The sequence below is a fragment of the Bufo gargarizans genome, chromosome 5 (genome assembly GCF_014858855.1).
Source record: "Bufo gargarizans isolate SCDJY-AF-19 chromosome 5, ASM1485885v1, whole genome shotgun sequence".
NCBI classification, from domain to species: domain Eukaryota; kingdom Metazoa; phylum Chordata; class Amphibia; order Anura; family Bufonidae; genus Bufo; species Bufo gargarizans.
The window spans coordinates 189,412,264-189,427,539 of NC_058084.1; the positions used below are offsets into that span (position 1 = coordinate 189,412,264).

Below are 15,276 nucleotides of genomic sequence, written 5' to 3' on the forward strand. Positions count from 1 at the left end.
TCCCACTGCCCTATCTTCAGCAGAAGATCAGCACACAAAGGAGAAGGCAGCAGCTTCTGCCCAACTACCTCTCTCTGCTATAAGAGATTAGACCAACTTGGTGGAACACATTGTGTTTGTCTTTTGCTTAAACTGTTCAATACAGTAGACTGTTGGCTTCCTAGCCAGTAGTTCTGTGGTAATGACATGTATGTTGCCTTTCTTTCCTTCAAGGAATGTATAAAATAAATTTGCATATTAAATACAGAGGAGTAACAAAAACTGAGGAGTCAGAGCATTTATCTACTGACTCCACAGCCCTGTTCGAACCTCCGACTTTCGTTGTTGATTAATGAAAACAGTACACAATTAGAAGTAATGAGAGGCTTCTTGGATCTATGTAAAACTATTTCAAAATTTCCTCAGTAAGCAGAATAACTATGTCTCAGATAGAAACACTGGTTTAAGCATTGATGATTTCATTTTTATCAGTGTTCTTGGTGTTTTATAGGGAAATTCTACCGCACATATTACCAGTGCAATTTTCCTGTACCAAATTCTGAATTAAACACAAAGCTCCTTTACACTGCCCGCTGTTTTGCTAGTGTAAAGGGACCATCAATTACCTGATGAACGAGCGAAATAGGATCGGGTAATAGGATCGTTGGCATGGTCACCTAAATCATCATTTGCCGGCAGCAGATCATGCCATCTAAACAACATTCTGCTGCCGGTAAACAATAATTCTGTATGGGGACGAGCGATGCCATTAGCGATCACTCCTCCCCATACTGTGGAGGAGATTGCTGTATGTAAATGTAGCAGTCTTCTCCTATCAGGAAAGAATGCTTCCTTCCAGACAATCGTCTAGACCCATCAAGCCATGTAAAGGGGCATTAAGGCCAACCCAGACTACTACAAATTTGAAATTGGTGTAAGAAATGTAATAGTCTTGCATGTGAGATTGAGATCTGGATGAAAGAAGAAACCTCTCTCTAATGCCAAGGGATAAACCGGTTAAAGATCTGTGTTTTGGGTTTCTTGCTCCTCATCAGTATAGAGCAGGGTACTGATTGGCTGGATGAGACTTCAAAAAGGTATGCAAATGAGCTATCCTCCAGAAGGAATGAGATTTGGATGAAAATTTGAATAATTCATTAGAAGAAGTGATTAAAATATTGTCAACAGCATTAATATACATACCGATATGGCCGTTATCCTAAGAGAATCAACAGTTGAATGTGTAAACAAGTACCAAAGTGCAGGTCCAATCTCTGCATTGATGAACCCCTGGACATGTGAAGTTACGGTTGTGCTCACATTTTCAATAATTTTTGCCGTCATATGATGAATTATAGGTTCTTCCTATAAAAAAAAAAAAATTATTATTATTATTACTAAAACTAGGTGATATATTAAATGCTATAACTTTCAAGAGCAGGGTGGAAATTCCTACCAGCAGCAAACTTTATTTATTTCAGTTACTGATATGATACCAGCAAGTATATACTGTCATTTACTCATGACATGTGCAATTAGAGTAAAACACTTATACAAACACTAAAAATAATGTACAAGCTATCAGCAATGAAGCATTACAGTAAAAGAGATTCTTGATATGTGGACAGAGCTTCACAGGGCCGGACTCTAAAACCACTCCAGTAAAAAAAAAAAAAAGCAGCACTCGAAAATACCCAAGTCAATGTGATGTTTATTCATCTAATATGAACCAGTACCAGTACCAATAATATTTCAGATGCTTGACAATGGTTCCATTGAGGGACTGAAATATGCTACTGTATCTTTTCGAATAGCATTATTATTATTATTTTTTTTATTATTAAAGCGCCATTCATTCCTTGGCGCTGTACATATGATAAGGAGTATACATACATAATACAGACAACTGCAATAAGCATTAAGAAGACGAGTTACAAACTGGTACAGGGGGAGAGAGACAAGTGGTTACAGTAGGAGCCTCCCTGCTGTGTTCTGTATGCAGTAGCAAAAAAATATTGTTAAAGCTTGCTCCTGGCGATCATTCTGCTTAAAACATCCTTCTTTTTATAATAGAATGAAACCTTCATGTTCCTGAATATCAACTGAATTCAATAATATCAACTACAGTACAGACCAAAAGTTTGGACACACCTTCTCATTTAAAGAGTTTTCTTTATTTTCATGACTATGAAAATTGTAGATTCACACTGAAGGCATCAAAACTATGAATTAACACATGTGGAATTATATACATAACAAAAAAGTGTGAAACAACTGAAAATATGTCATACTCTAGGTTCTTCAAAGTAGCCACCTTTTGCTTTGATTACTGCTTTACACACTCTTGGCATTCTCTTGATGAGCTTCAAGAGGTAGTCACCTGAAATGGTCTTCCAACAGTCTTGAAGGAGTTCCCAGAGATACTTAGCACTTGTTGGCCCTTTTGCCTTCACTCTGCGGCACAGCTCACCCCAAACCATCTCGATTGGGTTCAGGTCCGGTGACTGTGGAGGCCAGGTCATCTGGCGCAGTACCCCATCACTCTCCTTCATGGTCAAATAGCCCTTACACAGAATGGAGGTGTGTTTGGGGTCATTGTCCTGTCGAAAAATAAATGATGGTCCAATTAAACGCAAACCGGATGGAATAGCATGCCTGGACATGGTGGTTGGAACCAAAGATCTCAAATTTAGACTCATCAGACCAAAGCACAGATTTCCACTGGTCTAATGTCCATTCCTTGTGTTCTTTAGCCCAAAAAGTCTCTTCGGCTTGTTGCCTGTCCTTAGCAGTGGTTTCCTAGCAGATATTCTACCATGAAGGCCCGATTCACACAGTCTCCTCTTAACAGTTGTTCTAGAGATGTGTCTGCTGCTAGAACTCTGTGTGGCATTGACCTGGTCTCTAATCTCAGCTGCTGTTAACCTGCGATTTCTGAGGCTGGTGACTCGGATAAACTTATCCTCCGCAGCAGAGGTGACTCTTGGTCTTCCTTTCCTGGGCCGGTCCGCATGTGAGCCAGTTTCTTTGTAGCGCTTGATGGTTTTTGTGACTGCACTTGGGGACACTTTCAAAGTTTTCCCAATTTTTCAGACTGACTGAACTTCATTTCTTAAAGTAATAATGGCCACTCATTTTTCTTTACTTCGCTGCTTTTTTCTTGCTATAATACAAATTCTAACAGTCTATTCAGTAGGACTATCAGCTGTGTATCCACCTGACTTCTCCACAACGCAACTGATGGTCCCAACCCCATTTATAAGGCAAGAAATCTCACTTATTAAACCTGACAGGGCACACCTGTGAAGTGACTACCTCTTGAAGCTCATCAAGAGAATGCCAAGAGTGTGCAAAGCAGTAATCAAAGCAAAAGGTGGCTACTTTGAAGAACCTAGAATATGACATATTTTCAGTTGTTTCACACTTTTTTGTTATGTATATAATTCCACATGTGTTAATTCATAGTTTTGATGCCTTCAGTGTGAATCTACAATTTTCATAGTCATGAAAATAAAGAAAACTCTTTGAATGAGAAGGTGTGTCCAAACTTTTGGTCTGTACTGTATATTCAACTAAATATGTCCTTAATATCAACACCCCCCTGTCAAGGACCCACAATACTGGTACAGACAGGGTTGAGATCTAGTCCCCACCTATCCATTACTGTGCCTTGTAGATTAGAAGGACAAGGTGAACAATGGGACAGTGTTCCCTAACAATGTCTACTGAATTTGTGGTGCATGTATAAGTAGAAATCCCATGCAGGTTTACAAAAACAAACCTAAAAAGAGAATTGTGCTTAACGTTAGATCTATCCATTCTGTAATTTAAGAAACTAGAACCCAAGATTTTAAGAGGTAATTCACCTTCCTGAGCTTTTTCCAGTCCTTACCTCTCCCCCAGCATGGCCAGACCCAAGGTGGTGAGCACAATGACCTGATCCCTGTTGCTGGGTTCCAGTTCCACTGCTCGCCCTTTTGAGCAGCGCAGGTCCTGGTCTATCCACGTCAATTTTTTGTTTGATATAGGTCACGTGACCACCATAGCCAATGACTGGCCACAATTATGTGTCATGTTACTGCGGTCACTTGACACATCGGTGACACGCCACTGCTTAGACTGTCACACGATCCACATCAAACAAGAAGGTGAGGCGGGCAGACCAGGAACCTAGGGCTCTCCAAGAGAAATCATGGAGCCAGAACCCAGCTGTTCAGATCAGTAAGTATGCTGACCATCGTGGGTCTAGCTATGCTGAGGTGGGTCTAAAAAGGCTCAGAAAGATGAACAACATCTTTCTACCCCCTCTCTTGATTGAGCTGATGATTATCAGCAAAAAAGAAAATACTTTCTCAGGAAGCCAAAATGCTATAGTACAAAGAAAGCAGTTTAAGGAGGACCTACCCATTTTAGTTAAAACTACAACTGGGCATTATCATTCCCCATGTCAAACAGGGTAACACCCAGTTCTCAATGTATTCATTTCTAGGAGAGAAATTGCACAATGCTAAGTTCTAAAAAAAGGATAATCCAGAATTATTTTATGGGAAATACAAGTATTTACTAAAACAGACAGACCAGTACAACAATATTGTCCCCCACTGAATAACACATATCCATGGATAGAAAAAAAAAACTTAAACACATACTTTAACACAAAAAAAGTTTTTTTGTTTTCCTCAATTTCTTATAATTTTTATGCCCGAATACAGTGTCTGATTGTAATTATATGTCTATGTGCAAAAGTTACATACTAAGAACTGATGCAGCTAATAGGTTTCTGGGTGTATTCCAGCATGTTAGATTCTACTTAGGAATTGGTAATCATCTGTAAAATCATAAGATAGGGAAAAGGGTCCAGTACTTTATGCTAGAAAACACTCACATCCTCATGGCACACATATTTCTGTTCTTTCACCTCAACAAACATAAATACGTAAAATGTATATTAGATGCCGGCTTTACCGCATATACAATTTTGAATATAATTTGCTCAGAGCAAAATGTCCAATCTTAGGAGTTCCTATATTGACATAAAACATGTATCCACAATCTCATGAAAACATAATGACATTATAAAACCAAATAAATATACATTTACAATGTGAGAATAGCACAAGGTAATTCTATGCATTTGTTTAAATCTCTCCTACATCAGCTATCCTTGCTTTTAATAGCCTTTACCTTTCCCCGGGATTACTACCACATAAAATGTACTATGTGGATGCAGAAACAACTCCCACTTATCCAGCTGAACTGTTTACTGAACAAGAGGATCTGCTGCTTTTTCCTTTTATACATCTATTGATTAGTTGGCATAATTGCCACTACAATTAAATAAAATGGTGGAAATGCACAGTTTAATTGTATGATTCAATCGAGTCAATCTAAACACTGTAAAGGAAGAATATTCTGCAGATTAATTAGACTAGTACAACAAGGCTATTAGCATAAGTCAAAGTAAGGGGGGAAAAAACTTCACAAAACTAATATAAAGCAAATTAAAACCTGAAAAATTGAGAGTTTAGAATATGATTATATGTAGTTCATTATGAAGTTGGAGATAATAGCAGAATAGGAACTAATTATTGTAACAATGGAGATGGCAAAATTATTAATGTTCATTTTTTTATTAAATCTGATAGAGTCAAGAGATTGGATGTGCATTAGTTTAAAGGACCGCTAATATCCAATTATTGCACAGAGGAACCATACCACATAAATAAGGCACAAAAAAATGATTTATTATACTGTACATTTGGATCCAGGATAAAATCTATAGAAAGCTTCGGAGTAAGAACGTCCATATTTACTGTATGTATCCGTATTTGCTACTTTTATTTATTATCGGCTTCAGCTAACAAGGACGGGTCTTGACTCATGGCTCTACAAGATCTACAGAAATTCAAGCCATGTCTTCCTAGAGGTAATGCCACTCGTAAATAATCCATGTAAAGGTTGGTTGCTATAATAAAATCTTAAGAAATATTTTGGAAAGATGTGACAGATTTACTTATCCCATCTAAATTGATAAACTATGTAAACTTAGGCAGCGGAAAGATCTGCCAGATTTATCAGGCTGGAAGATATAAAGATTGCCTGATCTAACTTTATACTATTGGTTGTCTTACTTTGAGACAGAGGTTTGTGCTAAAATGTTGGTTCAAAATAGTGCACATTAAGCCACGCCCTTCCAGTGAAACCACACCCCTTTCCACAATACCAAACCCTCTTGGCAAAGTCCAGGTGCAAATTGTGAGGTGGTGCCATATATGTGTAGGCCAAACACTTTGTCTTTTATCAGAAAGGAAAACAAGTCAATTGTTTGGAGTTGAAGCAAGTTACTATCATTTACAATCTAATATCCATGAATGTGTTTCATTTGATGAAGCGTCTAGGATTTGTTTCAACCTGATAATTCGGCTTAAGCAGGGTGCTAAATCTCCTTAAAGAGACCAGTCCTGTATGGAGATTTACTGGAAGAACTCCATGGTATGTATGGAGACGTATTGGCAATGTTCCATGGGAAACGAATATGAAAAGAGGTATCGCCCAAGAAATGAAGACTATCTCGCTAATGTCACCCCTTAGAAGTGGCCCACAATGAGTCAAGATCCCTCTTTCCAAAAAGCCTTGGGATATGACAAGGAAAAATAGCCAAGCTAGAAATCCATCCATAGACAGCTGTTTAGCGGTGCTTGTCCCTCATCATTACAGAGTGGGATTTTGGCTGGCTCAGTGGGATGCCTTGGAGGGGGCTTAAAGGGAACCTGTCACCAGTTTTATGGTGTCCTAACTAAGGGCAACATAAATAAGTGACTGATTCTCTTAGCAAAATGCTGGGTCACTTTCTTTAATTGACCCAGTCAATCTGCCAACATCTTGTATTGAAAAGCTCCAGCTGATAATGATGAGTCCTGAATATTCATGAGCTCCTGACTCTCCCCGCCCACCTGCTGCTGAGTGATAGTTTGTTTCCATAGGAATCAGCAGCAGGTGGGCAGGGGAGTGGCTATAGCTCAGAATTAAATAAACGCTGGACTCAATGACATCACGCCGGACTCAAATCAGCTCATTAGCATGCGGCATCTTTGTGTGTATATTATGAGGTAACCATCTGTCACACCAGTAAGTGAATACATCTAAGGTACTTTATAGTAGTTAATGATTGTATATAATTAGTTAGATTATAATCACATATCCACATGACAGGTTCCCTTTAAGCAGGGTGCTGAATCTCCGTAGGGTACTTCACCCTTGCATTGTTAAACGGATCCATTTTGTACAGCAGGGTGCATCCGTTCCGTTAAGATGCTATTGTGTGAAATCTAAATGGATAAAAACAGATCCGTCACTAAATACGATGAAAGTCAAAAGTGACGGATCAGTTTTATTAAGCTCCTAAAAAAAACATGCATCACCCATTGACTTATGTTGTTTTCAGTGGCGGATCCATTTTTTTTCCCGTTTTTATGACAGGACACAAAACCACAGCTCGCAGCTGATGCATCCTGAGCGGGCCTCTTTCCACTCAGAATGCATGAGGACTAAACAGAAATGTTTTTTTTTCCAGTATTGAGATCCTCTGCCGGATCTCAATACCGGAAAACAACAACACAAATGTGAAAGTAGCCTTAAAGAGATCCGTCTCTTTCTTACAAGAAACTTCTTTGCATATAACCTGATGATTCAGTAACGATTTGTAGTTTCATATGCAATCAAGGCTTCAAAAATACTTCAAATTAAACATTTTTAAGTCCGAAAGTTACTAAAAATCGATTTATGATGATGTTAGGTTATTAGCCTTAGAATAATGTGGGCCTATTTGAAGCGTGTTTCGGCGGAGTTCGTATATCAGACTTAAGCAGACATCTGTAATGCCTTTTTTTTGCCAGCTCATCACGTTTCCAGCAGTGAGTAAATAACCAGAAACACTTCAAAGTATCTTCTTCTCAGCACACTGACAAAGCACACCCACATAAGCTCATCAGATCACAGAACTACTACAATTAATGTCCCTTTGGGCCATACCATCATGCTGAACCTGTCGTTAATTGACAAGCTTATGTTATATAAGTCATATGAAAGCAAGGATATACATTATCCAAATGCTGATAGTATGTATTATGTCATTATGTGTTATTATATATTATTTATATATATTATTATATAACAACAGTATGATCTTGATCATGCACCTCGGATGAAAAAAAAAAATGAAGAAAAACAGAGTGTTAATGAGGTAAACTACAGCTATGTGTCTATGAAGACAGTTTTGATAGGCAGGTTGCTGGCGACTGATTCACTTTAAACAGTTATAACATATGGTACATGACCACAGAGGACGGACTTTACATTCAATGGATCCCCAAACATTTCAGTTGGTCACTAACATATACCTAAATATTTAAATATTGTATGTTAATATGGATCTGTATATTCAAGTTCAGATTTCAGTTTGTATTTTGCTTTTAGGTATAAAATATATGTACAGTATGCTCTAAAATGGCACATAAATAATTCTTTATTACAGCAACAATATGCTACTTGTACGCTTGCATTATCCTACTCGAATAACCACGACTGATACATAAAAACTAACAAGAAGTACAAAGAGGATGCTTTGCTTTACTTAAAAAAGAGCCTTGATATTAGGCTACTAATGTCCTAGTTTATAAAAATAAATTTATTTTCAAATTTGGGTCATCTCTTTCCCCTCCATGGGAAACTAAAACTTCTAGATTGCCCTGAATGTGGTGGCTAGGAATTTTAATACGGGGGTCAGGTCATTTACACATATCTGCTGGCCCCCACAGTAAAGGGTGCCCAATGCTGAATGGGCTAAGGGAATAACTATGGTAACTCATTTATACTGTGACAGTAAAGGGGTATTCTGGTTACTATAAGTTAGTTGTGGGGGTCTGGCCACTGCTACCCTCACCAATCCCAAGGATGGGGTCTCATAACCCTGTTCTGATGGAGCAACAAGTCAAGCATGTAACCTACCTCACCATTCATCATTCATTCCTATGGGACTGCCTGACTGATCAGGCTGGGGGGGAGGGGGGCAACTGCCTATCTCCAGCAGTCCCATAGAGTAAAAATAGACCAGTAGGGTGCATGTGTGAGGAATATGGATTATCATTTATTGTCAGCCCTGATTGTCATTTGATTCACCTTTTGACATGTACACAGTCAGTCTACTTGCAAAATAAGTTCTCACTCCCCAGTCATCTGATGTCAGCTAGCAATGGAGGAAGCCCCAGGGGTCCAGCCTTTAAGAAGGCCACAGGTGGATAAAGTCACACCTCAACCAGCCAGGTTGGAGGCAAGCTAATCCTGCAGGAAAACACCCAGCAGGAGGTCTCAGCTCTTGCCCAGGATCAATGGTACCTCCCAGACATGTTGGCACCTACATTTCATAAGGAATTATGAATCGCCCATCCATTCCAGGCATAATTCGGTTATCTTTTTGTGATCCTGGGGCAAAGCCAAGCATCCATGTTGTACTGGCTTGAGGCTAGGATGCCAGGGAAGGGAGATATATATATCTCCTCACAGAAACCAAATAACGGTACCATGTTTGGACTCTACTTGTAGCTGGAACGCAGGCGGATCCATTGGTCCCAGAACCATCTCCCTGTGACCTGCTGGCCTGGAGCTATGAACCCTAAAGTGTTTTGTGGGTCAGTTGCTGGCAGCCCAGCAGAGAGGAGGGTGGACCCCTCCCAAAGGCCGGGAGGGGAGGGACCGGCTACAGGTAAAAAGGTTTGTGCCATCAAGTGGGGGTGTCTTTTCTGAAGGGGGTCACATCATGCCAATGTGTTTGGAGAGACCGGGAACCAGCTGACCTCACTGCCCCCACGTGACTGCAGCCAAGGACCATTATAACCCAAAGGAACCTTCATTTTACTCGGTAACTGACTCTTGCTCTGCTTAACCCTGTTGTACCTATATCACCTGTTTCTGTAACCTCTGACCACTGTATATATTCTCTGTGTATATTGTGTTATATCTAGTGTGCCCTTAAGGCGATTAAATATATAATTTAATCTTGTGCTATCTTGTATCATGATCACGAATCCCCACATGCGTGTCTCGTTCTAGTTATAAGCTACCACGGGTTGGTTTCTCACCCTATATAATCCCGTTAGCAGACCGGGCTTATATCAAACGAGAAGCTGGTAGCAGATTTCCCAGGCTGAGGAGGCGCTGTTTTCACTGCGGCAGTGAAAAGGCTCTCTCAGCTTGTTGCCTCTCTGTGTCCGCGTGGACAGGAGGTGTTGGTGTAAACTGTATCAAGCTGACCTCACCTGGTCCTCTGGAGGGAGTAACATCACGCTTTGGCAACAAGTGATCATATTGCGTCTCGTGAGCTTGACGTAGGTGACGTCAAGCGGGCACGAGGCGTGGTATTCCTCACAGCATGCTTGACCTGCCACTTCATCAGCACAGGAATAGTACTGGAATAGTCTTTTAAGTAATAAGTGAATACTAGACACCACACAGTTCATGAAAATAATTGTGCAAATAGTGACCATCCACATGAAAAGGACATTAGACAAACACCTGTCGGTTTAATTACATGCTAAAAACTGGAGGCATGCGTTGCATTATTATTATTATTATTATTATTATTTATTATTTAAGCGCCATTCATTCCATAGCGCTGTACATATGATAAGCGGTGCACATACATAATACAGACAATTGCACTAATCATAAACAAAATGAGTTACAAACTGGTACAGAAGGAGAGAGGGCCCTGCCCGTGAGGGCTTACAATCTACATGCAGCATATTGCATGCTTAAAATACAGAAGCATGCAATATGCTGCAGGATAAAGAATGGAGTTTAGAAAGCCTAATGTGCAAATGCAGGCTGAGCCAGTCAATCACTAGATGCATTAAACATAGAAAAGAAAGTAAGAAAGAAACACAAATCCCCAGCTTCATAATAAAACAGCACATACTGTAAATTGTATTCATATCTCCTACTAACTCACACCTAAAGGCTCATTATATGTAAATATCGAGAATAGTTTCTGCATCTTGGGATATTATATAAAATACATAAACTGAAGGTCAGATACTGAGGAATTATGCAATCCTGTTATTGAAATGCGTCTTACAACTTTAATAAACATTATGGTTCAGTGGATTTTCTAATACCATTCTTTGTTTCACAGAACATAAAAAAACTAATGAATAAAACTTGAAACAAGGTGAGTAGCTAAGGGCACTCTTTCAATCATTTAAAAAGGATTTTTCTCGTGACCCCTTTCTATCAACGTAATATGTCATAATAGAGCTGGGGACAGGGAGCTGCTAGGTAAGAAAACTTCTTTAAAGTTCAAGTATCGGGTAGAACTTTTTTTTAACCACTTGAGGACAGCAATTTTCCATTTTAATTTTTTATTACTTGTCTTCCCGAAACCATATCTTTTTTTTATTTTTCACATAGCCACATGGGGGCTTGTTGATTGTAGGATAAGTTGTACTTTCTAATGGCACCATATTATATTGCATAAGATGTGGTAGGTAGCTTAAAAAAAAAAAAAAAAAAAAAAAGGACAATAACAACAGTTTTATGGGTTTCGTTTTTATGGAGTTCCCTATGTGGTAAAACTGACCTGTTATCTTCATTCTATAGTCCAGTACAATTACAGCGATCCCACAGTCATACAGTTTTTCTTGAGTTTTAAAACTAAATGCATAGTTTTTATTGATACAATTTTACAGTGTGTACAACTTTTTTATCACATTTTTTTTTTTTCATTTTCCGAGGTGAATCAATGAAAAGGCGGCAAATCTGACATTTTCATTATGTTACAGCGTTCACCATACAGGATAAATACATTTATATTTTAATAGTACGGGCATTTTGGGATGTGATAGTGCAAACAATATTTTTTATTATTTATTTTTATAATGAGGAAAGGAGATTTGAATTTGTATTTTTTTTATATTTTTTTTAGAAACTTTACTTTTATTACATATATTTTAAGTCCCCTAAGGGGACTTTAATAAGCGATTGTTAGATGTGTTATGTACCTGTTTGAACCCTTAAACTGCAATGAATTACCAGGCCTACATATGAACTACTCCTCTGATAGCCTCAGTCCCTGTAAAGGATCCATGGCTATCACAAAGAACAAATGGCTCCACCAGTCACTGTGAGGGGTAGCCATTTGGGCCTTGGGAGCACAAAACTTCCAGGGAGACACTTCAAATTCCATGGATACAATTGACCACGGCCTCTACGGGGTTAAATGTCTGTATCAGCGTCATCAATAAGTACAGTATTTCATGGAAAGCTCCTTTAAATATTGGTGACATCGTTAGAACAAGATATTAATATCAGATTGGTGAGGGTCTGTCTCCCGGCAATCTGACCAATTAGTTCATAGAGGGAGTCATTGTGAACCCAAACTAGCAGAGTTCCATACACTTTGTAGTGGACAGAAAATGTACTTGTGAAAAACATCAGTAAATATATGTCAGGAAACTTAACAAGTACTAAAAAAAACAAGAAAATAAAAAGTCATTAGTTAGTAGATGAAAATTGCAAAAGGGAACTTTTATTACACTACATGTGTCACGCTTCGGTGTGGGAGGGAAAATCACACCAAACGTAGGAGGGAAAGAGGAGAGGGGGAAAAGGCCTGGAAACTAGGGAAAGGAGCAGGTCACCTCCTAGAGAAACCCTAATCAAAGTCCTAACTGACTACAAGTATGAACTGACCCCAGAGGGAGGCGAGTTCATACACAGGAACCTAAAGTCCTAACTCACCCTGTAGGACCCTGGTAATAATGTCAGGACAAGAGACAATCTGTTCCTCCAAATGGTAGGATGAACAGGAGTCTCCCTCAGGCCTAAACACAAATTATAGGGAAAAGAGCAACACAAGAAAACCCAAACAAATAACTTCAAATGGCTATGGAAGCACAGGAACTCCGCCGAGATCCAAACATCAGCAATCCACAACAAGACTGAAGCTATTAACCACACAGCATGGTGGGAGAAGCCATAATAAATAGGCAAGGTTAAATGAAGACATAAGCAACACCTGAGGCAAGGGGTGTGACCATCACCAGAAACAACACAGACACAAATTGATCCACAAGGAACCTGTCAGATCAAATCATGTGTTGGCCAGTCTCACTGATCTCCTGTCACCTGTCACAGGAACGTCCGTGACAAAATGGTCAAAAGTATGTGGATTTTCCTGGTGCTTCATCCACACCAATTAAAAGAAGTATATAAAATCAAACACACATACATGCAACCTCCATAGACTAATATAGGTAGTATGTCTTGTACTGAATACTTCAGTGACTTAGCACAATGGCATAGGACAGCTGGATTCTGGAGCAGATTCCCATTGGCATCTGGGAATCTGAAGGATGAATCTGGGTTTGTAGCATGACTGTTAAATGCATACAGAGTGTATAGTGCCTACTGTAAAATTTGGTGGACGAGAGATATAGTATGGGGTGGTGTTTTAGGGTTTTAGCTATGCCCTATTATTTCAAGTTATAGGTAATGTTAAAGCTACAGCATACAACAGACATTTTATATTATTGTTAATTTTCAACTTTATGGCTAAGGCTGCAGTCGCATGTTTTCTGATGCTGGACTGACCCCAGGGCTGGGCAATTTTTTGTTATTTTTATTTTTTTCCCCCCAGTGATTATTTTTATTTTTCTGTCTAACTGTTCAACATATAACTTTTCAATTCGTTTTTATTAATTTTTTGGGCATGTGGTTGTCAGAGTGTAAGGGGAGGGGAGGAAAACCAGAATGACAACAGAAGGAAAATGACCAGGAACTAGGCCTCAAGGCTAGGGAAAAGGGAAATGGTGACCACCTATGGAAACCCTAAACCTAGTCCCGACTCCTGTCAGTATGAATAGACCCAAAAGGTGGGAAAATTCATACACTGGAATCCTAGGCCCTAGTAACCCTGAAAAGCCCTTAGGACTAGTGACAGGGTCTGAGACTACTGGTTCCTTCCCAGATGAACGAACCAGCGTCTCCCTGAGGCCTAGTACACAACGAGCAAATGGGAACAACTAAATACCAAGAGAAGTACACTTAAATAGAAAATGGATGAGCAGGAACTTAGATAAGGACCACACACCAGCTCTTCAAACTCCAGGTAGAGAATATCAACCGCATGGTATGAAGTGCGAGTCCAGACTAAATAGAGGAGCAGTAATGACCACAAGCTACACCTGAAACAAGAGGTGTGATTATTACCAACAACAACACTGCAACAAGTGAAAACAGACAGGCTGTCAGATGACCTAACGTGCAGTCAGTCTTTCAGATCTTCTAACCTCTGTCAATGGAGGGACCTTGACAATGGTAATGGAAAAAAGCTATTCCGCTATTATCTTTTGTACTTTAAATTTAGGACGTTCACCGTGCATGTTACTTTTATTGTATGGGTCAGTATATCAAGTATGCATAGTTTTATTAGTTTTTTTTCATGTTGTTGCATGCCAAAAGTCATGTAGCCGTATATAGGATTATTTCTTGTGGATAGAGATGTGGTTCCATTGGTACCATTTTGGGGGGGGGGGGGGGGGGGTTTAGGAATAATTATGTTATCTTTTGCATTGTTTTTTACATTGTTCACAGGGTGGTGTAAATAATATGTCATCTTTATTATACAGGTTGTCATCAACACAGTGTGATACAATAGATGTGTGCTGGGTTTTTAAAAGTTTTTACAAAATAGAACACTTTTAAAAATTGTTTTATTTATTTTTCATTACAAAAATATAGTTCTTCTTTAATTATTTTCATAAAAAAAAGAAATTAGGGCTCTTTCACACTTGCGTTGTCCGGATCCGTCGTGTACTCCATTTGCCGGAATTACACATCGGATCCAGAAAAACGCAAGTGAACTGAAAGCATTTGAAGACGGATCCGTCTTCAAAATGCGTTCAGTGTTACTATGGCAGCCAGGACGCTATTAAAGTCCTGGTTGCCATAGTAGTAGTGGGGAGCGGGGGAGCAGTATACTTACCGTCCGTGCGGCTCCCGGGGCGCTCCAGAATGACGTCAGAGCGCCCCATGTGCATGGATGACGTGCCATGCGATCACGTCATCCATGCGCGTGGGGCGCCCTGACGTCACTCTGGAGCGCCCCGGGAGGGACCGCACGGACGGTAAGTATACTGCTCCCCCGCTCCCCACTACACTTTACCATGGCTGCCAGGACTTTAGCGTCCCGGCAGCCATGGTAACCATTCAGAAAAAGCTAAACGTCGGATCCGGCAATGCGCC

General features: G+C 39.6%; 1 protein-coding gene across 5 annotated transcripts in view; it reads right to left on the reverse strand.

Moving 5' to 3' along the window:
- Window positions 1-15,276, reverse strand: part of ULK4 (unc-51 like kinase 4) — a 708,846-nt gene that overhangs the window by 509,672 nt on the left and 183,898 nt on the right. For all 5 annotated transcript variants that reach the window (XM_044293413.1, XM_044293414.1, XM_044293410.1 and 2 more), the window contains exon 20: window positions 1,183-1,344. In XM_044293413.1, coding sequence (XP_044149348.1) covers window positions 1,183-1,344 — 162 coding nt within the window. The remainder of the gene's footprint in view (window positions 1-1,182; window positions 1,345-15,276) is intronic.